Source organism: Ostrea edulis, chromosome 5 (assembly GCF_947568905.1).
Source record: "Ostrea edulis chromosome 5, xbOstEdul1.1, whole genome shotgun sequence".
Lineage (NCBI taxonomy): Eukaryota > Metazoa > Mollusca > Bivalvia > Ostreida > Ostreidae > Ostrea > Ostrea edulis.
Window position 1 is genome coordinate 19,017,766 of NC_079168.1, and position 25,792 is coordinate 19,043,557.

Here is a 25,792-nt window from a genome sequence, read left to right on the forward strand (position 1 = left end):
TAATCTTTTTTAAGGTTTTTTGGTTTTTGGGGGGGGGGGGGTTTTGGGTGCAATTTCATTTATCAATTGTATGATTTTTAATTGTATAGAAATTTTTGGCACTTATTTTTTTTGGCCAATTTTCTTCGTTGCCAAAATGGCCAACATTTCGAGCTCGCCAAGTTTACCTGATGTACGTGTGACAGTAGCCTGGTACCCAATTTATTGATCACCCACACAAGAACCCTTAATCTTCCTTTTATGATTCAACCCTCGAAAAATGGCATTTTTATTCAGGAATTCAGAATCAATCGTGCACGATTTGAAGTTATCCCTAAGGTTCTACAAAAATTCTGTGATATAAAATGTTGCAATCATCCATTTTGTCACCATTAACACCAGACCATAAAATATGAATGCGATGGAGCTTATAAATAATCAAGTGTTCTTGAATCAATAATCTCTGAGCTGAATACAATGGAGGCAATATTGCTTAATGGGGAATTCACTGCACAATAAAGTCTCAGGTTGCATCCTTTTATCATTATTCAATGTTACTTAATGCACAATAGAGCTAATGTTTTAGATTATTATATATAGAACTGGACTATTAACACTCTGGAAAAAAAATTAAATGACATTTTGTTAATTAATTTACTAGACATTGGTAAACTTTAAACAGAGGAATGTCTGTGTAATTTCTATTTCACTTACAGTGTTACACAAAACAGTATTTCAATATTTGAGGAATATTTTTGTATCCTTTGCATATATACACATAAAAGAAAATTCTACAAACTATTGAATAATTTAAATTCATTTTAAAAAACACCCAGCTTATACAGTACATCAAATATTTGTCAATCTGTTAAAATCTCATGTATATAATTTGAACTATTCTATATAATGTTTACAATTAATAACCATGTTTACTTAAGCAGACAAGCTTTGCCAGTCAACACAAGGGAGGCATGACGCGGCCCATACAATCCTATACACCTTATACCACTACACAAAATATCTAATTACCAATTCATTAAAACATTCTCAATATGCAGTGGTTAGAACAATGAATGCATTATAGTTTTCTAATGAAGAACCAATTTCATAATGAATGAGTTGGGTTTTTTTTTTTTAATAAAAGCAAATTATAAAGTGAAAGATACAATATATTCATATCAACTAAGATTTTATTTACAGAATTGGTGAAAAGATGTTTTGAGTTAGACCAGTCAATAAAATCAGTATAGCAAAATCAGTTCGTATTCTAATTCCATGGGGGATCCGGGTCACAATAGGTCCTCAGTACCCCTTCCTTGTCGTAAGAGGCAACTAAAAGGGGCCGTCCTTCGGATGAGACCACAAAAATTGAGGCCCCATGTCATAGCAGGTGTGGCATGATAAAGATCCCTCACTGCTTAAAGGCCATAGGTGCTGAGCATATAGGCCTAAATTTTGCAACCCTTCACCCAGGCACGTCACGTCACGTCTCCACATGAGTGAAAAATTCTCTCGAGGGACGTTAAACAATATACAATCAATGGTATACTCTTGTTAGTGAATTGAATTTTGAAATGACCTAAATTCTCCCTTGATATGTTCATTTGAAGATTATTCTTACAATACCTAAATTTACAGTTACTGAATCACTTTTTCAGATTTACGTGTAAACTTTAATTCAATACCATGCATTTCAGTTTCAGATGTGTGGACAAAAAAAATTGCATCTTTCTTTAAAAAGGGAAATTAAAGTGTTCATATTATTCAAATACAAGTAAGAATAAATGATCTATCAAAAAATATGTTCAGAATATTTATAAACACAAACATGTATTTCAAAATACATGTATCTGCAAAACATTATATCCCAAACAAGAACTTAAATTTACAATATAATCATCGAGACATTACAATCCAGCTGACATTGATCTGACTTTGTTCTGACACTACATCACAAGATGATGATTCAAATGTTTTGTGAAATTATTTGTATCACGATTTGTTTGTATATCATCATAGCTCAGTGGATAAGGTATTGGGTTACTAACCCCGCAGATCCTGAGTTCAACTCTGCCAGTGTCTTTTGCTTGTATCTATTGATCAAATTTTTGAAAATCATGTATTTTATCTAAAATTGCAAAATTCCAAAAACAAATTCACCTTATGACATGTGTATTTATTACATATCATCATACATTCCAGGATTAAAACATTTTGTGCTAACTTGATAAACCTTAGCCACCATAATTTTGTATTTTTTAAGGGGATTTATGAGATTGATCACTGTTCATTATCTTCATTTTTCATCAGGTTTAAACATGTGAATGTGAATTGACATTCACATGTTAATTATGTAGATATTCTTTAAAATTTAAATGACTTTCCCCTTCCAACAAAATGTACCAGCTAGAATATACTGTATCTGAGTTTTCTTCAAACATGACCTTTCTCAAGAGAACAATTGCTGCTTTATTCAAACCTTTTTTTAATACCATCTACATCGATCTACTTAAGAAACTGTATTTCAACACCAAATTGAATATTGTGTCAAAGTTAAAACTTTCTCAGAATAACTTCCTTTGTACAAGTCTATATGTAACTAAAACATATCCAGAAAAACAAACTCGTGACTTTACACAACCAAGACTTGTATTCAATGTACACTGTAAACATAAAAACAAACAACGTGTAGAAATCTGGTATAAATGTATTCAATATCTTCTTCTGAATTAGTCTGCTTTCGTAAAATCAAATATTGTTCTATGGAATCATCTTCAACACTAACTGTGTCGGTTAAGATACTTATCACAGGCTTAAAAAAGTACATCAGAAAACTTTTAATGGATGTTTACATTCCTACACAAAGTTCAGGTGCTTTCACACTTCTCAAAGTTAATAGACCCAAATACTTAAGAAAAGTTTGTGTTTCATAATTTTCAAGCAAGCATGTTTTAAGTAGATTTCAAAATCATGAAGCAATATCTGATCTGTGAGGGACAGTAATATCTCAACTACAGCAAAAGACATTACATGATACTTTTTTTTTTACTTTTTGTTAAACAGTTGACTGATGACAATTTTCTACTGTGGTACATTCATTCCTTAATTAATTTTGAGTTCTGATTAGTTTGAGATGTGATTATTAGTTAATCCTAGCTTTAATAACACTGATCTCCTTAAAACTCAGCTTCTCTTTGGACATTGGAATTAACACACAGTTGTACATGAAGTTCTGGCATTGGTAGAGGTTACTGTAACCAGTCACAATTATTTAATAAAACTGTGATATGTATAGTCAGTACAACTTAAATAGTCATCTGTAATACAGTTAGAGTGAATACCAGCCAATTCAGAGATTTGAATTTTGACTGCAGACCTTGGAAGTTTTTAATTCTCATATGTTTTAGCACTAGTAAAGTTTTTTTGCCTGATCTAACATTTTCACATGTTTAACCAAAAAGGACAAGTGTGTACCAGTTATAGATCCTCTTATCTGATGGTTCTGGCAAATTGACTAATGTTTTTTTCTGTAGATACATAAGGAAAAGATTTTTTCTGGTTATCATAAAAAACAAAATAGTACCTCAATCAACAGACAAATTACTTTCATGAAGAAGAAAAAACACCACTATAAGACTATCAGCATCTAGTGCATTCACACTCACAAAACCTTAAAAGAACGCTAGTTAATCATTTGCATATTTACATAAAAACTTCTTTTGCAATCTTTTATCACCTATTTCCTAAGAAGTAAACCGTATAAGTCTAGATTAAATCTTCTTTTTTCACTGTTACACAGCATTAACATTCGTAGAAGGAACCATAAAACGGAGATCTGTAGACTCAATGAAACGTGTTCAGGAATCATTTCATTAGCAGAATAACTTTCCAATCTCTCCCACTGGCTTTCATTTTGTAAACCTGAATGTATTAAGATTTATGTTTATTGGTTCCATGTTAATAAAACTGTTTCATCTCTTAGAGGGCATTTTAATACATCAATTCCAAAACAGGGATGAAAATCTTTGACAAATAAATGATATTCATCTGGGTGGCACCATGTATGTGATTTTGAAGCCTCTAGGAATTTTTTAAAGACCTATTACGCATTTACAAATCTGCTGGAAATCCAGATATATTTAAATGGAACACGTAAGAACTAAACTTATATATATATATATTTTTCAAGCAAATTATATAATCTGCATGACAACCTTATTGATCTTCAAATGATGTGATGTGTGATTAAATCATGAGAATGAATATATATTCATTAATTACTTTTACTGTCCTATTTGCATGAAAAGGTGAATTACGAATTGCACAAGTCGGACTGCATAAAACACTTGTAACATTTTATGACATTTTATGAAGTGTAAGCACAAGTTACATTTTATTTTGTCCATCTTGAAATGACATTTATTTCTCTTGTGATTATTGAAAAGAACACACCTGACTATCTCCTTGACTTAAGCCAGGAACCTTATCACATTCCTGAGCAGGTATGTAGAAACCCGACAGACCAGAGGAGATGTAGAAACCTGACAGACCAGAGGAGATCGAGAGGACAGAAACATCATTGCTTGAAAATAAAGAACAAAAAACAAGGGATTTGCCGGTTTTGATGGACTTGTGACACTCATTTATTCTATACATACTAAAATGATTAATGAATTTTCTACGCTCATGGTGAGGTACATAGTTTTGACACCCAGATATCGCAGCAGAACTTTGGCATTTAAAACAACTGAAAACTTGTCATTATCTTGTGTGTATCAGGAAGTCTGAACACTTCCTAAGTTTCATAAACAGGGTAATGGAATTGTCAAGATTGATACATTGTATATATATTTTAAGGTGATAAATTGGCCAAACTTGCACATTTTTATGGATATCATCAAAGTGTATTAAGCTATCAAGCCAAGAACTTTTAAGATGGAACTTGAAAGTGCATGTTAATTGAATATCATTCTAAAAGATCATTGTGATTTTAAAAACATAAATGACATCAAGTTCATTATAATTAAACCAGATTTATTTCTCAAACATTAAAAAAAAATCTGCTCTACAAAAATTTTGTCCACAATCTTACAACTGCATTATGTTGGGTACTGTTACAAAATGTCTCTGTAATGCATGTGCAGTCAAATCATTTTTCTTTATTAAACATATATCCAAATTTATTAAAGCCAGGTATCTTTGTTGACAGATCATACACCACTTTCCACTAGTTAATCCATAAATCAACCTTGTGTAAATTTTGGGAGGCTTTCAACCTTTAATTTAGTGTTTGCTGATGAAAGGTCTTGTTTAAGCCAATGTCAGCAGGCCTAGCCACGGTACACAATATTTTATGCCATAAATATCATTGGCAAGAAGAAAGCCATCCACTTCAATAAAAGTGTGTATTAATAAATTCTGATCAATCCAGGATTTTGACATAATCTGCCACCCCTCTAAAGGGGAGAGAAGCGGATTGTGTGTGACCCCAGACTGGCGAATATTATTTCCAAATCAAAGTTGTCAACACTTTGCTTCGACACATGTTGTATCTGACCCAATACATCTGACCTTTCATCTGTACCGACATAGTATATCATGGTGATTCCATTTTCTATTGTTTGATTTATTTCTTCTCTCAAATTGTTAAGATCCAAGCTGGTACTTCAGATACAATGTATATGGTGCCCAGTATGTTTAATCAATCTGAGACATAATTATCTCCTTTTGTACAAGTTGCCCCGAGCGGCCGGTCTAAAACAATGTTGACCCCTTGCATTTAATGATTACCAGTATGTCTCAGTCTCCAGTGACCATCGTCATCACTTGTTTACAGACACCAAGCGATGAGATAAAATGTATAAATTAACCAATCAAGTATTACACATTTGAATTATGTACAAGTACATAAGATCACATACTGGTTTGCTTTGTTAAAATCATTAAAGTATAATCTTTCTTCCCTGCCCAATCTGTTCTTGATCTATTGCATTGATCCATGCGTTAGTGGATAATCTCGACTTGGCAGTCACATATACATAATTTAAAATGAATTATTGCACGCATTTATTTCCAATACTTCCTTGTTAGACTAACGTCATACTGAATGATTCCAGGATCACATTGTGACTCTCCCGAACCAGTGATTCACTGAAGTTCACAGCACTGACAAAACATCATTTAATTTGGTCAACAATCGGAACTGTATGTTTTAACTGTACAGATAAACATGGGTGCGTGCAGACTAGTACTTTCTTAAAACATTGGCTGTTGCTGACTGAATCTAATGACATTTTTTGGCTACAGTGACACATTTTGTCAGCCATTAATTTCAGGGAGTCTCTTATTCAGAGTGACCACGGTGAATGTTAAAAAAATCAACATGTCTAAAACTTATTATTCCAATATTCCCTTAGTACAAACTTACTAAGCTATCAGTTGTTCTGAAAAACTTGAATCAATTTAACACACACTTTAAAAATGCCATTAAGAATGGGAAATGAAAATCTTTTGTTAAAAGATAAATTGTATTTCTTCAAATTCAAATCAGCTGAGAAATAGAACTTTAAAACGTTTATGTGTAAGCACTATTCTAAATATCATTTCATGGCACAATGATACTGAATTATTGTACCCTTGAAAATATGGAGAGGAATGGGCCTGCATTCAGATGATGATCAAAACCCAGCAAATTTTTCATAATTCTTTTATAAAGATTTCAATAACGAGAGTTAATTCATTTGGATGGGTTTTTCACTCCAAATTCCTGTTATTAAAATGTTGCCATGACCACGGCATTAGATAGGTTGTATGGATTAAAACCCAAATTGAAAAGTCTTCATATTTTAATTAGGTCTCCTCCACTTTTTCTCCAACATGATGATCTGATTCAACACAAATATACCGGTAGTGTTACCAAATAATCTGCAAGTACTTTTATAATTTATAAAAATTTGCAAATAAGACAGTATAAAAAGCATTTTGTGAAATGTTCAAATACGTGATGAGATGATATAATATGCTTGTATATATGCACCAATATGAACTTTAAAAATGCATGGGACATTATTTTTCATATGACCATCAATACTCGAGCAATACAATAATTCTCATGAAATACGAGTGTCTTTCCAATGCATCATCAATCTGCTATAGACAAGCTATGCAATGAGAAATGATCTGGCAGTACCATTCAATAATGAAATCAGATGCAAACAAAATACAAACCTCTTCCGATTAAATTTTCTTTCAGTGTGTTAAAACATGCCACTAGATACTCAAATACTTGGTCCACATTATTTGATTACACATTTACATAATGATAATAGTCATGGTACCTAAATGCATCTTGCATTTTATATGATGCTTAGAGCCATTTTTTTTTTTTAAATGCTGTTTCAAAAGCCATTAGGGGAGTTTGTGTAGCCACTGCTCTGGATGGGGGATTATACAAACAGATAATTTACATGGTAATATAACAACCAAATTAAATGATCCCATACTTCATTATAATCAATTCACTCGAAAACAACTTTGTATCGCTACATGCCACATCACACAAAGTACCGTACTATTAAATGCACACATATTTCAAATACACATGCTAAATTTTGAAGAAGCTGTTGATTTCTGGAGATTCTTTACTAAAGTAAAAAGGAACTGTTAAGCAATACCGAGTGTGACAGGGCCTAATTCCTATCAAAGTCATCGATCCTACCACAAACATTTGGAAATAAATCTGAGGTGTGAAGACTTGTTTAATGATGTTTAAATTCCATGAATAAACACTGGGTTTTTTTCATTTAATGATAAGATTTCAAAATTGGTATGATAAATTCATAAAATGACTCTGAATGAAATCATGATAAATCCAGCACTTGAAAGATATCTTTGTAATACTGTTTGCCTTCAATTGCTATGCAATGTACAGGCAGTGTTCAAGTAATAGATTTTATGCACTGGTTTTTGACATGTCTGAAAACAACAATAGTGTTAAACTATTTTAACAATACATTGTATCAATAAGATATGATTATTCTATGCGAGTACTTATGATCGCATAAAAACTTAAGTTTTTATATGTGAAATCGTGAACCTGACATGAATTTGTGTGCATGTAAGTCTTGTGAATCAAGAGTTTTTGTGTATATTTTAGCAACGCGAAATAACGCTTAAATAAATTCATCGCTTTATATTCAGGGATCTACAGTATTGCATGAACATTTCATTTTAAAATTATATTTTTAAAAAATGAGTTTCTCTTCCCCAATTAATTCTATTGTTGTCAGTTGACTTTTTTTTTGCCAAGAAAGGGAGACAGGTTATTACACCAATCTTTCGAAATACTTTGATTTGGTTTATTGATTCAATATAATCACTCCAGTCAAATATACAATTTGTACACACGGCCAGTCACTGCCTATCAGTTTGTATGTGTGAGGTCCAGAGCACAGAGACATCCGAACCACATGTATGAATTATCTCCCCTGTTGTAGGTACTTATTAATGGCCAGGCAGACAACTGATGCATGTTATAGGTACTTACTAATGGCCAGGCAGACAATTGATGCATGTTGATGTGACGCTGTCGAAGTACTGTCCCGCAGCACAGCTCGTCACACAATCAGTCGAACAGTTACATTGGCCTGCAGTCACATCTAAAACAAAACACAGAGAACAATTATAAATATCTTTCATAGTTTAATGATATTTCGAGCTACACCATTCATAAAATGGGTGGCAAAAAAATTATGGTTTTCAAAAATCATGATGTCCAACACAAGAGCTTGAGAATCTAATTTGTTTTTTCTCCTTATGACTTTTGGAACCCACACTTTTTATGATGCTGTACCGGAGAACTTAAGAATTGGATCTACCCAATACTATAATGGTTCATAATGAACTTTTTATGACAGAGAATGTTGCTTATTTTGTCAGGATCTATTCCTTTGTTAGTGAAATCCAGTTTAAGAAATTGATGGTGTGATTCAGGAGGATTCCCATCACTTTTATATATATGTTTTATATTTGATTGGTAAAATAGAATGTTTTTGTTTGGACGTCACAATGAATCCAAATAATATATTATGTTTTTAGTATGGTGGATCCAAATAATATGTACATGTATTATCTTTTTTAATGATGGTGGGTTTCAAGAATGCCATACAAACTTGTAGAAATGGGGAATTTTACATATGTAGGTGTAATGGTAGCTACAGTTCTCCAGCGCTAGTCTAAGGGTAGGTAGGGTGTCCACAAACAATATTTTCTTTTGGCCGAAAGATAAGATGTTGCATTCACATAAGATGTCACTGGGTTGTGGATGGGGTCCAGTTTGGTAACAGAATGAACAGGATCAATCCTAAACTTGCTGGTCAGGTCTGCTCAGTCTTTAGCTCACACATAAGTATAAATTTCTAATTCTCTCAAACCTCACAGCTTTAAATGAAATAAATCACTGACGCAAATCATAATTCATAACCATTCTATAAACTTGAAAAGTTATATGATATGTAATTTAGAGGCTGATCATCATAAATCACAAGGTCAAACTGGAGCCTACGCAAGTGTATATAGCACACCAGAGACTCTACGCATTGAATGGTTCTCTAGAATTTCTTTTCACCACTCTAATGGATTTTTTCAAAGCATTCTCCACTGAATATCAATTCTATCTAACACATTGTTTAATTCAAATTGTGAAAGCTATTTTTGATTGATATAAAATTAATTCCTAGTTTTGCTAGATTTAAATTCCTATTTAGGCAGGTAAAAGTTTCTGTCAAAATTACATGTTATGCAATAATGATATCTTTCTTTTTTTAATTTTTTTTTTTTAATTTTACTTCCATATGACTGATATACACAAGATCTTCTAACTTAATTACATACAGTTTAACATGCATGACCACTGTACACATGGGATGATCAATCATAGCTATAAGTCTTAGTTAATTTTCAATAACTTACCAGGACATATTTTAATACTCACAATAAAATATTTTTGAAAGCAAGTACAGTACAGGCAGAAATAGAAATAAGATTATTAAAGAATGCAGTCCATCTAATTCTATACAGGTGTGTTGTGAATTTTATATTATTCATTGTGCCATATTTCAAAACATCAAATCTGTTCAGTAAAAATCTTAATCTTGTTTGGGAAATTGATATTCTTCTCCCATGAAAAATTGAAATATGTTACCTTATAAAGATAAAAATTATAGGGGCATAACTTAGAAATAATTCCAAATGCACACAATTAAATCAGTTAGTTTAAAGAGTTAAAAAAAATTGACAAGGCCCCTATTGGGTCATGGGCAAAACCCTGGTAGGGGCTTTAATATAAAGCTCAGCATTTCTGGACGCTATATATTAGATTCCAGACTAAAACAAAAAATGTGTCTAAATGTTTGCTTTCAAATCTCCATTTCATCATAAATTTAAAGCATAATGAATTGCAATGTAAGCAAAAAAATGGAATTTTGAAGCTATCTTTAAGGAAGAATTGAAAAATGTCCAGGTAATCACGGCCATTGGAGTCATTAGATCATATGATGTACCTGATTTTTTTCTGTATTGTTCCTTATTCTATTGATGGTCAACAGTCAAACAAATCAGGGATTTTCTGTTCTCTATGATACTTGTTTCTTTTCAATACATTTGCTTCAAATCTGATTTTGAAATATGTGAGTTAATTGATGGAACACACAAATCAGGCATTTTACAATGAACATTTGTATATATCATAGTTTTATTTCACATTTTAATCATGTAAATTATCGTACTAATTATTTCAATTAGTTTTCACTAATATATTTAATTTCTTGTTAATGGACAAAATGTGTCGTGATAATTAACATGTCATCAATACCGATCAACTGCTGCAGTCTGACTGTAGAAGTCATTTACATGTAAACAGACCAGGGAAGCATCATATTGTTGATGTTGATGGAATATTAATTGTAGCTGTTAAATGTTAGCTACTGTGATTTATTCTGAAATCTGAACCACTGGTTCTGATTGGCCAAATCTTTACAGTAATGCTGGATACAACATTGCAATTTTAAAATTTTCATTTCATCAAATGTGTTGTATATTCAAAAAATTTTAAAAGTCCTATTGCCCTATTCTGATGCTCAGATTTTAGACTGATGATGACTAGCTGGCCTATATGTCAACTGGTCAAAATGTATTATTCGCATAAAACTTTATCTAAAAAAGAAAAAAAACATTAAATGATACATAGTCACTTTGTATCTTTATTCTTTATTTTTATAAAATGCTTTAAATTTTGTTCCCAACAAGGTGAAGGAAATTTTCCACATAGGCAAGTAGCATGTACTGTTTTTTCAAACGTGGGAAAGCCAGCTGAAGGTTGACTTCAAAGTACTATATTGTCTAAAATTCTTGACAAGCAATTATAAAAATACATCTGAATTTCTGGGGTTTTTTTCCCCCCTAATCAAAAAGTATTTTAAAAATCAGAGAGGAGGGGGCAATCAGCCTTACTAATTACTTAAACATGACAGGTCGATCTAGTACCAATGCACCGTCCCGTGGTATCTTTTGCATTACAGTGGAGTTAATCATATGTACAAGTTTATACTACCTTTACTATCATTACATGTAGAGTTGTTATGTACATGTATATATATATATATATATATATATATATATATATATATATATCCCTATGTGTATTTCTGACTGTTTTGCATTAGGATACACGGTGGTACTTACATATAATGCAAATAAGTATTATCATGTTCAAACGTCTCATGTATGAACATTGCTCATACTAATAGTGCATATTTTACTCTTGTTTTATTTTTTTTATTTTTATCGTCATTACACATTGAAATGTTAACAATCATGTATGCTGTATGCCCGAGAGGACCCTAATTTGGAAATAAATCATATTCTATTCTATTCTATACTAAATGAATGTATAACTACAGAAAATGAACGTTGTCAACCCATTCAAGTTATAACAGCTGAACCAAAAGCTGACGGGTGAAAAATGACGTAAAATATGTACATGGTACCAACAGAATGGATAATTGCCCATCAGTATTAACAACATGTACAGTATATTGCACTGTTGCTAAAGTGAAAGTGGTAAAGAAATTTTATTACAAACTCAAGCCCGTTGATACCAGATTTTGAATTTTTTTTGTTCCACTTACCAATTTCTGATAACAATACACATGCTATGTGGAAAATGAAAATTCGTTGTATACTACGAAACCTTCCTTGCATTTTTGAAGGTCTATTAAGCGATCCCGCGCTTAGATTTTTCACATGCTGACACTGAAATAAAATCCCTTGCGAAAATACCTATAATGGTTACATTCCTCGTGCACATGTATAAAACAGAAATCCCGAAAATCTATTGTAACAAATTCTGCCTTTTACACCGAAATTAAAACGTTTACTTGATCAAGATGCGGGTATTTTTCTATCGAACGATACGATTGGGTGAAATTTTTCTCAGTGACCCGAAAAGCAGATTTGGCATCTTGTATCTAAGCAACACCACGCTTTACGAAATTTTATGACTTGAAGACGTCACTTTCCGAATGAAAATTGTAGATAGGTATTGACAGGGAATTTAATAAGCCACCACTTACATCGTTTGTGTAATTATTGTTATTGTCAATAAAGCACCCCCAAAGGCTCGCGATCAGGACGAGTTTTTAAATGTCCAGCCAACAGGTGTAATTAGATTTAGGTGTGCGCCTTAAATTCTTGGCAATGTTAAAACTATCAAAAAGTATTTTCTATTCTATTGATATAAAAGAGACACAAGATTGACCAATTCAAAGGTCGTTTTTTTTTTTGGTTTTTTTTTTTTGGTTTTTTTTTTATATTATTATAATTACGATCGATGCGGTGTACATATGTAATTAATCTCTACTGAGATTGACGACTGACTAGGCCTACTTTGCTTCTCTCTCTCCCTCAAGGAGGCTAACGAGTCGTCGAATTTTCAATTAATGCGATGATGTCACCACACAACTATGTATTTACATGCGTGTGTGACTTGATATCAATTTCTCCAAGGCTTTTTTATTTTGGTTAAAAACTTTAAAAATAAACAAAATAGTACACACAATTCAAATATACAGAGTCGTGTGGTTTTTTCAAAGCTTTGGATCTGAGTGAGAAAATTCCATGAAGTATTAACCATGCAACGAATAAGAATTAAAAATCAAAAACAGAAAGTGCTTTGAAACAACCTGAATTTCATCCAACAAACCCCTTTAAATAGTTTGTATGTATCAGGGACTTGTACATGTATCTTTTACTGTGTAAATTGACTGAATAGTCGCGGGAAAGATTTTTTTTTTTTATTGTTAGAAAACATTTGTCCTTTTTAAAACACGCAAGAAAAGAAAGACAACTCTACTAAATATGCGATTTAACTATTTCTTGGAGGTTTGTGGCCATAACATGAGAGAGAGAGAGAGAGAGAGAGAGAGAGAGAGAGAGAGAGAGAGAGAGAGAGAGAGAGATTTCATTTTATTACAATATAACACGATACTTTAAGATGCCTAATGAATATAAATATGTAAATTATTCGGATTTGAAACCTATTGTGTAATAGTTATGTTGAACTTTGCAGAATCGTTGTTAATGGTAGAACGGTGTTTGCAGCTGTATCCGTTTATTGTAGTGCATTTTTTAAACACTATACGTTATTTTTTAACCAATACTGACTAGCAGTCACACGAGTCAACTAAGTCGATTAAAATCTATTAACATCACACTCGTATATCACATATTTGTCATTGCATATATTGTTATTGTTTTCTTCCTGTGTGCATTTCTGACCTTTTTGCATTAGGATACACGGTGGTACTTACATATAATACAAATAAGTATTATCATGTTCTAATGTCTCATGTATGAACATTGCTCATACTAATAGTGCATATTTTACTCTTGTTTTGATTTTTTCTTTTTTCTTTTATCGTCATTGCACATTGAAATGTTAACAATCATGTATGCTGTATGCCCGAGAGGGCCCTAATTTGGAAATAAATCATATTCTATTCTATTCTATTCATATATAAATACTACATTGTGCAAATAAAAAACTATAAAGGATTTTTAGGATTTATATGTTATGCAGTATACAATTCTAGTTCAAAGGAGACGAAGGTCCATCAAATCTATAATTATTGATGATTCAGATTACACACAAATAAAAAGACATCCATAAGGGGACCAGGGTTAAGGTCAGTGAAACAACCGAAATTTGATTTTTGATACATACACGACTCAGGGAGGGGGTCGATCCGGACCCCCTCGATCCGCCTATATAAAACTGACAACGTTCATGTAAATCCCAACTACGAGTACTATGAATACGGATACAAAGACTTTGAAGAGAAAAAGTGAACAGACTGATACACTAATTTACAGGAAATACTGCGTCAGTCGATATCAGTTTGTTGTCAGTTACTAGTCTTTTATGATAACTCCATGCTGAAAAAAATCAATAAATGATAATGAACACTAAGTGGCAATAAATTGATGAACGATGTAAGAGTGTCGCGTACGAACACTAGAATAGAGGATGTGATAAAAACACGGGTCTGAAGATTTCTATCTCTCTGACCATCGGCGAAAAACAAAGACACCCACAATTGACCGGTGACGACTAATTGAGTTAGGACTACCAGGCCCTGAGAGATTGCGGCTTCCTGTGGCATTTGTAACCACTCACTAGTACTGCTTTAAAGGAAATAGATTTCATGGCAAAATATGTAACAGTTCCCATATAATTCTCAGTCAGGACGATGGCGGAAGCGCAATCCGAAAGTTCGGATTCTACCAACGTTAAATGTGATCTGTGTCTTTCGTATTTCCTCGTCAACTGGGCGTGTCATGATTGTGCTCAGAACTTGTGTGATAACTGTCAAACATTGCATTCCAGAAGCAATGCCAGCAAGCAGCATGGAATTTGGCATCTTCGTGAAGACAAGGACGACGAAATGGAATCTGGGAGTGACGCCATTGACATCGACGACATGGAAGTACACATCTGTCGTATCCACGAGGAACAGGTTTGCGATCTGTACTGTAACCTATGTGATATGTTGGTATGTCATATTTGTGTCCGGACAATTCACAAGACTCACAATATTTCGGATATTTGTGAAGCTGCGGAGCAGAAATTCAACCAGCTGAGTAAGAAATTCGAACACCTTGAAAAATATGAACTTGGAAAGGCACGCAAAATGGTACAAAGTCTGGAGGAGAATAAAGTTGAATATGTTTCCAGTGCTCTCCTAAAAAGAGAATTGGTTAAAGAGCGAAACGAGAAGTTGAAATTCAGCTTGGATAATCTCACTGACAACATGCTAAAGGAAATTGAGACGAAGGAGGAAGTCGACATACAGTTCATTAATAGAAAACAATTCAGACTGCAAAGCCTGTCCGTAAAGGTGTCAGAAGCAATCAGCTTCAGCAGAAACAACATGGCCAACAAAAGTGGGTTAGGCTTACTTGATGCTTGTGCGGAAGCAGAGCGGAAAGTAGAAAAACTGAAGTTACCGTCTGCTGATACTGGACCAGTAAAGATCAGCCCACCTGAATTTGTTCCCGGCAAAAATGACGAAGATTTTTCTATCGTCTTTGGTACTTTAGAATACGAACCAAGGCAGATTTTGACCAGACGCCGGACAACCGTCGCATTTCCATACAACATCAAAGCTCAGGTCATCGCCAGCTTCACGCAGAAAGCACGAAATGGAATTTACAGTATTTGCACTACCGGAAACGGAAATGCCATGATTGGAACGGAGGAAAGGATTGTTCAAGTCGTCACAATAACGGGGAAGGTCTTAGCCAGTATCAAAGTTGACATAACACCTTACAACATTGCTTGTTCTAAGCTTGGCAAGGATCTTTATATGAGCACTTGGAACATGGAGATCAAAGGGTTGAAAAATGGATCGTTTACACGCTTTATCGATACCAGTCCTTTTCATGCGCAAGGACTATGTGTAAACGAAGATGGGGAAATTTTGGCATGTCTGTATCACAAAGAAGACCAGTTTGGAAAGATTGTGCGGTACGACAATGCGGGGAAATCATTACAACAAATCTGTAGCGATGAACGCAGACGACTGATGTTTCAAAACCCATCAAAAGTCGCCACAAGTGTGACGAGAGACATTGTTGTTGTGGACATGGCTGAGAAAAGCGTGGTTGCAGTTGGAGCAGACGGGCAAAGAAAATTCACTTTCAAGGGTATAAATGGCGGGAAATTCGAGCCGAAATGCATTGACTGCAGCACACTAGGAAGCATTCTGGTAGGAGATCACGAAGACCGAATCCATTTACTGGATAAAAATGGGAATTTTTTGCAATATATCATGACAAAGGACCACGGTTTGAATGACATCATAGGCCTCTCTAGTGACCAAGAGGAGAAAAGAATTTGGGTGTCTTGCTATGACAAAGTAATCATCGCTACATTAGTCTGAAATGACAAACTTATTGGTCACCGTATGTAGCCGTGAGCAGGCTTATTCACTTTACTAGGGATAGTTCCAGTATCAATTAGAAGTCTGAGATCGTTATCACAATTTAAGTGCTTGTTAATTGCTCTTTTCTAGGAGCTATCATAAAATGACAACTAAAGTAGTGCAGTTTTATGTATTCATTGAACACGATGACTGATACGTCGATTAGACGATAGAATCGCCATACCTGTTGTACTTGCATCAATGGTTGTTGTTGTCGTCGAATCTGTCGTTGTTGTTGCTTCTTCAGTCACTTTCGATGAAGATGTCGTTGTTGGCATTTCGGGACAACCTTGGACCGAGTTAGCCACAGCTGAGGCGTCTAACAAAATTAAGCATGAACACAGCAGTTAATTAAATAGCAAACTAACTGCATGGCTTCATTTGATTGCTCTGTTTTAAGATATTGGTTGTTGTTTTTTTTTATTATTATTAAACCTGACGGCCGTTTCAGTAATCGATCGTAGCACGTAAACGTAGACACAAACGTAAAGATTGTACGCAATATCTTTCGAACAATAAAGTTACGCGACCAATATTGATCGTACGAAATGATCTAGGGCTGTCGGGAGCGTATTATAGGAGCGAAATAAATGTCATGTTATTTCAAAGCAAAATCATTAACATTTAGATGAGGATATTTTGAAGCCAAAAACATCAAATATTTCTCGAAAACATTCTGTAGACTTATAACATACCATACATATAGCACGTATAGCATTTGTTGAGGATTAATAGGGAGTGATAATATGATACTTTAAAGAAACATTACTCCGAACATATTTTTTTTCTTCAAAAGTTTGAACAGAGGAGGGAGAACTATATGTTTTAAAAATCTCTAAATAAAAGTCTCTCTGCTATTATCTTATATTCAGGTGAAAAGAATGTTAATTACGTGGGGGGTATAAAGCCTTATCTATAATTATAAATATGATATGAATAATTCTCCATATCTGTAACAATCACATTATTTAAAGGGACATGGACACGATTGAGCTGAAAATTTTATTTTTCCTTTTTATTGTTTACAATGCTCAACTAAAGTATTTCTAATGGTCAACCAAAATTCGAATATCATTTTTTTTAGTTACAAGTGAGATACATTTTAATTGTGTTCAGAATTAACTTGTAAATTGAAAAATCTTATTTAAACGAATTTAACCTGTGTAAACAAAAACATAACACTATCCTTGTTTACATAACAAAGACTTGTGAGCTCTGTATCTCCCGTGTACCTCGACAACTGACATTCAAATTTTTACTGACCATTAGTAATACCTGCGTTAAGCATTCTAAACATTAAAAATGGAAAAATAAAATTTAAAAATTTTCAGCTCAAATCGTGTCCATGCCCCTTTAAGATATATGTAGCATTTATAGAAGAACTTTGGTAACAAGGATGATCCTTTCATGTATGTTCGACTCCTAACAGCTACATCAGACGCAACTGAAGCTACAGCATACGGAAGTGAAGCTACAACATATGTAAATGAAGCTACAACATATGTAAATGAAGCTACAAAATATATGTAAATGAAGCTACAAAATATATGTAAATGAAGCTACAACAAGCGTTGGTTGTTCGATTGTTTTACTCCCATCGAGAATTTTTCATTCTTATTGAGACGTCACCAGCTGTAGATGAAGTACCACAAATTTAGACCTATGCTTAGCGCTCAGGGCTATAACAGTGAGGGTTCTATAACTAAATTCAACGCGCCAACGCACGCTGCGACACGGGACCTCCGTTTTAGCCCGTGAGCTGAAGGATTAATTAAGTGAGCTTTTCTGATCACCCGTTGTTCATCGTCTGTCTGTAAACTTTTCATATTTTCGACTTCTTCTACAGAACCACTTGATCAATTTCAACTAAACTTGGCAAAAAGCATCCTTGAATGCAGGGGATTCAAGTTTGTTCAAATGAAGGGCCAGACCCCCTTCAAAGGGGAAATAATCACAAAAATAGTATAGGGCCATTTAAAAATCTTCTATTCAAGAACCACTGGGCCAGAGAAGTAGACATTTACATAAAAGCGTCCCGACATAGTGCAGATTCGGGTTTTTAAAGTCATGACCCCAGGGGTAGGTTGGGGTCACAATAAGGAATCAAAGTTTTACATGCGAGTATATAGGAAAATATTTTAAAACCTTCCTCTCAAGAACCACTGGGCCAGAAAAGTTCAAATTTACTTGGCAACTTTCTGACAAAGTGCAGATTCAAGTTCATTAGAATTATCGCCCCTGGCGTTAGGATGGCGCCCAAATAGGGAAAGGGTTCTCTATAGACATTCAGTGTTCAGTATATTCCTATGTCCATTTTGACCCTTTACCTTTGACCATGTGACCTCAAAATCAATAGGGGTCATTTACTCCTTGGGGTGTACCAAGTTTTATGTCTGTCAGGCAAAGGGTTCTCAAGATATTGAGTGGACATTGTCTTCCTATGTCCAGAGTAGATTGACTTTTGACATGAAAAACAATAGGGGTCCTCCTCTACACGTAGCCAACCCACATATGAAATATCATCACGATCAAGTGAATGGTTCTTGAGATATTGATCGGAAAACATATGGCCTACCGACCGACCGACAGGTGCAAACCAATATGCCCCTCTTCCTTTATCTAAAGGGACATAAAAATAGAATTATGAAATACAGGAAGTCATAATTTTTTTCATGAATTTTACCATCTAAATTTATTTATTAGCCAAAATATTGAATATTGGCAATTGCACATTCTTTCAGTGAAATATGACCCCCTACTACCGGGTGTTGCTAAAACGCGGAACGGAAAATGAAACGGAAGACGGAACGGAACCATTATACTGTATGTTTACCGTTAAAATGTCTAGTCGGTGTAGTGAAAGTAACCGCACGTGGTGTTTGTTTATCTCCAGCAGGTCAAATCTCGGCAAATCACGCAAATTCTCGAATTTCCGCTTTCTCGCCCTATGCCGACATTTCCAACTTCTTGTAGATGCTTTGTAAATTCTTATACAAACGTTTCACTTCGCTAAAATCAATTTATGATGCAGAATTTTAAGATAAATTTGTTTTACTGCTTGTAAATTCCTACAATTTAGATTTTAATCATAATAAAGTATTTTCTTCCTATTTTTTGGTGTTAGCTACACAATCTGATTAAAATAAGATCCTTTGATCCACTCTGTTATTGTTATGTCGCTACAAAAGTTTAAGAAGCGGTAGCAAATTCAAAACAGCTAATTTTAATTAGATTGCTTAGCTACGTTAATCATTCTAATTCGTAAATTCTGCTCCGTTTTCCGTTCCATTCCGTCCCGTTTTCCGTTCCGCGTTTTAGCAACACCCCTACTACCTGACTGAGGTCTATGGATTGCAAAGAAACATTGTGGATATTTGGGTGTTTTTTTTAAATGTTGAAATATGACCCCAACACTTGTCCGAGATATGGACTGTAAAGAAAACATGTTGCACATTTAGTGCGATTTTTCAAAGTTGAAATTTGAACCCACCAGAAATATATCTACGGGTCGTTTTTCAACAAGGGCCAAATTTTCACGCTTGGGAGGGTAGTTATTAACAGTCTGAGTCAATTTATCAACTTTTACATCCGTTAAATATGATCCCCAGGGGGGGGGGGGGGGGTCAACGGGGTCAACATTAAATGTTACACCGGTGTCTCCTTCGTCGCCGCTGATGGAACCTGCGTGGTTATGCGCAAGATTGCAACGTTATCAGTAACACAAAGCACCCAGAATAACTGGCTGTTGAAATTATAAATTATCAAAAGACTATTAGAGATGGACAGACAAATAGATAGGTACCTAGTTTTGATACAATTCCTGGAACAACGTTACAGAGGTACACAAAATCATCCACGTAAGTGATATAGTAGCTGTCTGGGTCGTTAGCTATGACCTGTAGGTCCAAATCCGTAAGCGACAAATCGCTCCTCACTCCCACCGCATAAACCTCCACTTCCATTGACCTGAGGTCATCTGCTGCCTTCTCTGTTTCTGTTCGGCTAACGGACCGTCCGTCTGTTAGGACCACCACCGCCTTTGAAGACCCATTTCTAACCCCAAAAGAATGTTCGTAACTGTAGTTTAGCGCCAAATGAGTATACGTCCCGCCTTCTGGTGTGATGGACTTCAGTGATTGGATGGCGGATATTGCGTCAGAGGAGGACGTATAAGTGGCCAATGAAAAATGTTCTGTCACATTTGAGGCATATGTAACTACAGATACGAGGGTTTCGTTTGGTCCAATTGTGAGCCATGACGTCACGTTCGAAACAAAATCAACAACTTCTTCAAAGTTTCCTGGACTGATGCTTCCTGATGAATCGAGAAGGAATACAATGTCTGGAAAGAAAAAAAAATATAAATATATATATATATATATATATATATATATATATATGTATATGTATATATATATATATATATATACATACAATGTATTTATGATCTATGAATAACTTAAAATAATGTGAAAGAAAATGTGGATATTTAGAAGATCAAAGGTCTATAGGAATGCACATGTACGTACTTCAATCCTTCGCACATTCACATTGTTAGGTGATAACCTTGATACATGTACGTGCACATGTATTGTGTTTGTACTGGAACTAAACAAAAAAAACCCACAATTCCCACAAATTCAAGGTTGTTGGAATGGGAGTGTTCATTGGTTGCAGTCTCAAGCCTATATATACTAATATTTTATGATAAGATATTTTGGAATATATGAATTCATTCCACCATTTAAATTGATGAAATGTGTTTAATGACTCAAGTTAGAAATGGTTAATGACTGACAGATCCAGAGATTTTTGTGCCCCCCCCCCCCCCTGCGGACAAACTAGGAGCCCCAAAGTCCTCTGTATCGTTTCACACCCCGTCGCACCAGGGACGTGACGTCACGGCAGGGGTAACCTAGTATACTTATACAAAACAAATGTCATTTTGTACTGCAGAAATTCGACGCGTGTATGTAGACCGTACACTGTACATGTATGTAAGAATTAAGTAACACATTTTTAGGAATTTTTTAACTTCTTACCTTTATATTCACATTTCACCCCACATATTAATAAACAAATAAAAATTAATATCCATGTGTATGTGAAATGGCATGGTTTCCTCCGCTTCATCGTGGTTTACGACACGTCTTAATCAATATCTTCATTCATCATTTATTTATCTGAACATATATAATCAGTCACTACAACGACAGTAATATATTGATACTATTATCTTATATATATACAAAATTAATTGTGAAACACACAGGTGTACTATATATGCATTAACCGGATCAACTAATCGTGTCAGTTGTGCATTTGAAAATTGAAAGGAAAGGACAAAAGAATCAATGAATGGCGCAACAGGCTTGTTCAATCTGCTGGACGCATGACATACGCCCTAAACATTGAGAGATTTCTTGAGAGAACTAAAGAAGTATCTGTGCTACACGCCCCTCGCTCCTGTTGTACATGGGTTGCATGGTGTTTATTTTTTCCCGAGGGAGGAGGTGGGGATTTACTTGATTTTTGGTTTTATGTAGTTTTTTTTCGGGGGCTTGGGTTTACTTGTCTTTTGGCAATCTCTACCCAGAGTTATCGTTCCTTGTTCTCACTTACTACACCTCTGTTAACGCCTCAAAATAAGCAATGTTATTCCACATGTAAATCTCTCACTTACACCTCTGTTAACATCTCAAAATAAGCAATGTTATTCCACATGTAAATCTCTCACTTACACCTCTGTTAACATCTCAAAATAAGCAATGTTATTCCACATGTAAATCTCTCACTTACACCTCTGTTAACGCCTCAAAATAAGCAATGTTATTCCACATGTAAATCTCTCACTTACACCTCTGTTAACATCTCAAAATAAGCAATGTTATTCCACATGTAAATCTCTCACTTACACCTCTGTTAACATCTCAAAATAAGCAATGTTATTCCACATGTAAATCTCTCACTTACACCTCTGTTAACATCTCAAAATAAGCAATGTTATTCCACATGTAAATCTCTCACTTACACCTCTGTTAACGCCTCAAAATAAGCAATGTTATTCCACATGTAAATCTCTCACTTACACCTCTGTTAACATCTCAAAATAAGCAATGTTATTCCACATGTAAATCTCTCACTTACACCTCTGTTAACGCCTCAAAATAAGCAATGTTATTCCACATGTAAATCTCTCACTTACACCTCTGTTAACATCTCAAAATAAGCAATGTTATTCCACATGTAAATCTCTCACTTACACCTCTGTTAACGTCTCAAAATAAGCAATGTTATTCCACATGTAAATCTCTCACTTACACCTCTGTTAACATCTCAAAATAAGCAATGTTATTCCACATGTAAATCTCTCACTTACACCTCTGTTAACATCTCAAAATAAGCAATGTTATTCCACATGTAAATCTCTCACTTACACCTCTGTTAACATCTCAAAATAAGCAATGTTATTCCACATGTAAATCTCTCACTTACACCTCTGTTAACGTCTCAAAATAAGCAATGTTATTCCACATGTAAATCTCTCACTTACACCTCTGTTAACATCTCAAAATAAGCAATGTTATTCCACATGTAAATCTCTCACTTACACCTCTGTTAACGTCTCAAAATAAGCAATGTTATTCCACATGTAAATCTCTCACTTACACCTCTGTTAACGCCTCAAAATAAGCAATGTTATTCCACATGTAAATCTCTCACTTACACCTCTGTTAACATCTCAAAATAAGCAATGTTATTCCACATGTAAATCTCTCACTTACACCTCTGTTAACATCTCAAAATAAGCAATGTTATTCCACATGTAAATCTCTCACTTACACCTCTGTTAACATCTCAAAATAAGCAATGTTATTCCACATGTAAATCTCTCACTTACACCTCTGTTAACATCTCAAAATAAGCAATGTTATTTCACATGTAAATCTCTCACTTACACCTCTGTTAACGCCTCAAAATAAGCAATGTTATTCCACATGTAAATCTCTCACTTACACCTCTGTTAACATCTCAAAATAAGCAATGTTATTCCACATGTAAATCTCTCACTTACACCTCTGTTAACATCTCAAAATAAGCAATGTTATTCCACATGTAAATCTCTCACTTACACCTCTGTTAACATCTCAAAATAAGCAATGTTATTCCACATGTAAATCTCTCACTTACACCTCTGTTAACATCTCAAAATAAGCAATGTTATTCCACATGTAAATCTCTCACTTACACCTCTGTTAACGTCTCAAAATAAGCAATGTTATTCCACATGTAAATCTCTCACTTACACCTCTGTTAACGTCTCAAAATAAGCAATGTTATTCCACATGTAAATCTCTCACTTACACCTCTGTTAACGTCTCAAAATAAGCAATGTTATTCCACATGTAAATCTCTCACTTACACCTCTGTTAACGTCTCAAAATAAGCAATGTTATTCCACATGTAAATCTCTCACTTACACCTCTGTTAACGTCTCAAAATAAGCAATGTTATTCCACATGTAAATCTCTCACTTACACCTCTGTTAACGTCTCAAAATAAGCAATGTTATTCCACATGTAAATCTCTCACTTACACCTCTGTTAACGCCTCAAAATAAGCAATGTTATTCCACATGTAAATCTCTCACTTACACCTCTGTTAACATCTCAAAATAAGCAATGTTATTCCACATGTAAATCTCTCACTTACACCTCTGTTAACGCCTCAAAATAAGCAATGTTATTCCACATGTAAATCTCTCACTTACATCTCTGTTAACGTCTCAAAATAAGCAATGTTATTCCACATGTAAATCTCTCACTTACACCTCTGTTAACGCCTCAAAATAAGCAATGTTATTCCACATGTAAATCTCTCACTTACACCTCTGTTAACATCTCAAAATAAGCAATGTTATTCCACATGTAAATCTCTCACTTACACCTCTGTTAACATCTCAAAATAAGCAATGTTATTCCACATGTAAATCTCTCACTTACACCTCTGTTAACGTCTCAAAATAAGCAATGTTATTCCACATGTAAATCTCTCACTTACACCTCTGTTAACGTCTCAAAATAAGCAATGTTATTCCACATGTAAATCTCTCACTTACACCTCTGTTAACGTCTCAAAATAAGCAATGTTATTCCACATGTAAATCTCTCACTTACACCTCTGTTAACGTCTCAAAATAAGCAATGTTATTCCACATGTAAATCTCTCACTTACACCTCTGTTAACGTCTCAAAATAAGCAATGTTATTCCACATGTAAATCTCTCACTTACACCTCTGTTAACGTCTCAAAATAAGCAATGTTATTCCACATGTAAATCTCTCACTTACACCTCTGTTAACATCTCAAAATAAGCAATGTTATTCCACATGTAAATCTCTCACTTACACCTCTGTTAACGTCTCAAAATAAGCAATGTTATTCCACATGTAAATCTCTCACTTACACCTCTGTTAACATCTCAAAATAAGCAATGTTATTCCACATGTAAATCTCTCACTTACACCTCTGTTAACATCTCAAAATAAGCAATGTTATTCCACATGTAAATCTCTCACTTACACCTCTGTTAACATCTCAAAATAAGCAATGTTATTCCACATGTAAATCTCTCACTTACACCTCTGTTAACGTCTCAAAATAAGCAATGTTATTCCACATGTAAATCTCTCACTTACACCTCTGTTAACGTCTCAAAATAAGCAATGTTATTCCACATGTAAATCTCTCACTTACACCTCTGTTAACATCTCAAAATAAGCAATGTTATTCCACATGTAAATCTCTCACTTACACCTCTGTTAACATCTCAAAATAAGCAATGTTATTCCACATGTAAATCTCTCACTTACACCTCTGTTAACATCTCAAAATAAGCAATGTTATTCCACATGTAAATCTCTCACTTACACCTCTGTTAACATCTCAAAATAAGCAATGTTATTCCACATGTAAATCTCTCACTTACACCTCTGTTAACATCTCAAAATAAGCAATGTTATTCCACATGTAAATCTCTCACTTACACCTCTGTTAACATCTCAAAATAAGCAATGTTATTCCACATGTAAATCTCTCACTTACACCTCTGTTAACGTCTCAAAATAAGCAATGTTATTCCACATGTAAATCTCTCACTTACACCTCTGTTAACGTCTCAAAATAAGCAATGTTATTCCACATGTAAATCTCTCACTTACACCTCTGTTAACATCTCAAAATAAGCAATGTTATTCCACATGTAAATCTCTCAC

The 25,792-nt window shown here is 34.3% G+C and overlaps 3 protein-coding genes across 3 annotated transcripts in view; 1 reads left to right on the top strand and 2 right to left on the bottom strand.

Moving 5' to 3' along the window:
* Nucleotides 1-12,791, bottom strand: part of LOC125650954 (uncharacterized) — a 102,870-nt gene extending 90,079 nt beyond the window's left edge. The window contains exons 1-2 of the mRNA XM_056166866.1: nucleotides 12,165-12,791; nucleotides 8,525-8,636 (exon numbers count right to left, since the gene is read on the bottom strand). Of these exons, the coding sequence (XP_056022841.1) occupies nucleotides 8,525-8,636; nucleotides 12,165-12,237 (185 nt within the window). The 5' untranslated portion in view covers nucleotides 12,238-12,791. The remainder of the gene's footprint in view (nucleotides 1-8,524; nucleotides 8,637-12,164) is intronic.
* A 1,084-nt stretch (nucleotides 12,792-13,875) lies between these two features.
* LOC125650948 (E3 ubiquitin-protein ligase TRIM71-like) lies at nucleotides 13,876-16,632 on the top strand. The gene has a single exon (XM_048879527.2). The coding sequence runs from the start codon at nucleotides 14,784-14,786 to the stop codon at nucleotides 16,473-16,475; it is 1,692 nt and encodes a 563-aa protein (XP_048735484.2). The 5' UTR covers nucleotides 13,876-14,783; the 3' UTR covers nucleotides 16,476-16,632.
* Nucleotides 16,633-16,651: 19 nt separating this feature from the next.
* LOC130055171 (cartilage matrix protein-like) lies at nucleotides 16,652-21,734 on the bottom strand. Its single transcript, XM_056166867.1, has 3 exons — nucleotides 21,560-21,734; nucleotides 20,320-20,859; nucleotides 16,652-16,836 (listed from the first exon to the last, which is right to left on the bottom strand). The coding sequence occupies exons 1-3, from the start codon at nucleotides 21,648-21,650 to the stop codon at nucleotides 16,652-16,654; spliced, it is 816 nt and encodes a 271-aa protein (XP_056022842.1). The 5' UTR covers nucleotides 21,651-21,734.
* Nucleotides 21,735-25,792: the final 4,058 nt, after the last annotated feature.

Coding starts and splice junctions, on each gene's coding strand:
- LOC125650948 (XM_048879527.2), top strand. CDS start 14,784: ATGGCGGAAGCGCAATCCGAAAGTTCGGATTCTACCAACGTTAAATGT.
- LOC130055171 (XM_056166867.1), bottom strand. CDS start 21,650: ATGAAGCGGAGGAAACCATGCCATTTCACATACACATGGATATTAATT. Junction 20,860..21,559: donor GGTGAAATGTGAATATAAAG/GTAAGAAGTTAA, acceptor TTTTCTTTCCAG/ACATTGTATTCCTTCTCGAT. Junction 16,837..20,319: donor AGGAATTGTATCAAAACTAG/GTACCTATCTAT, acceptor TAATTTTGTTAG/ACGCCTCAGCTGTGGCTAAC.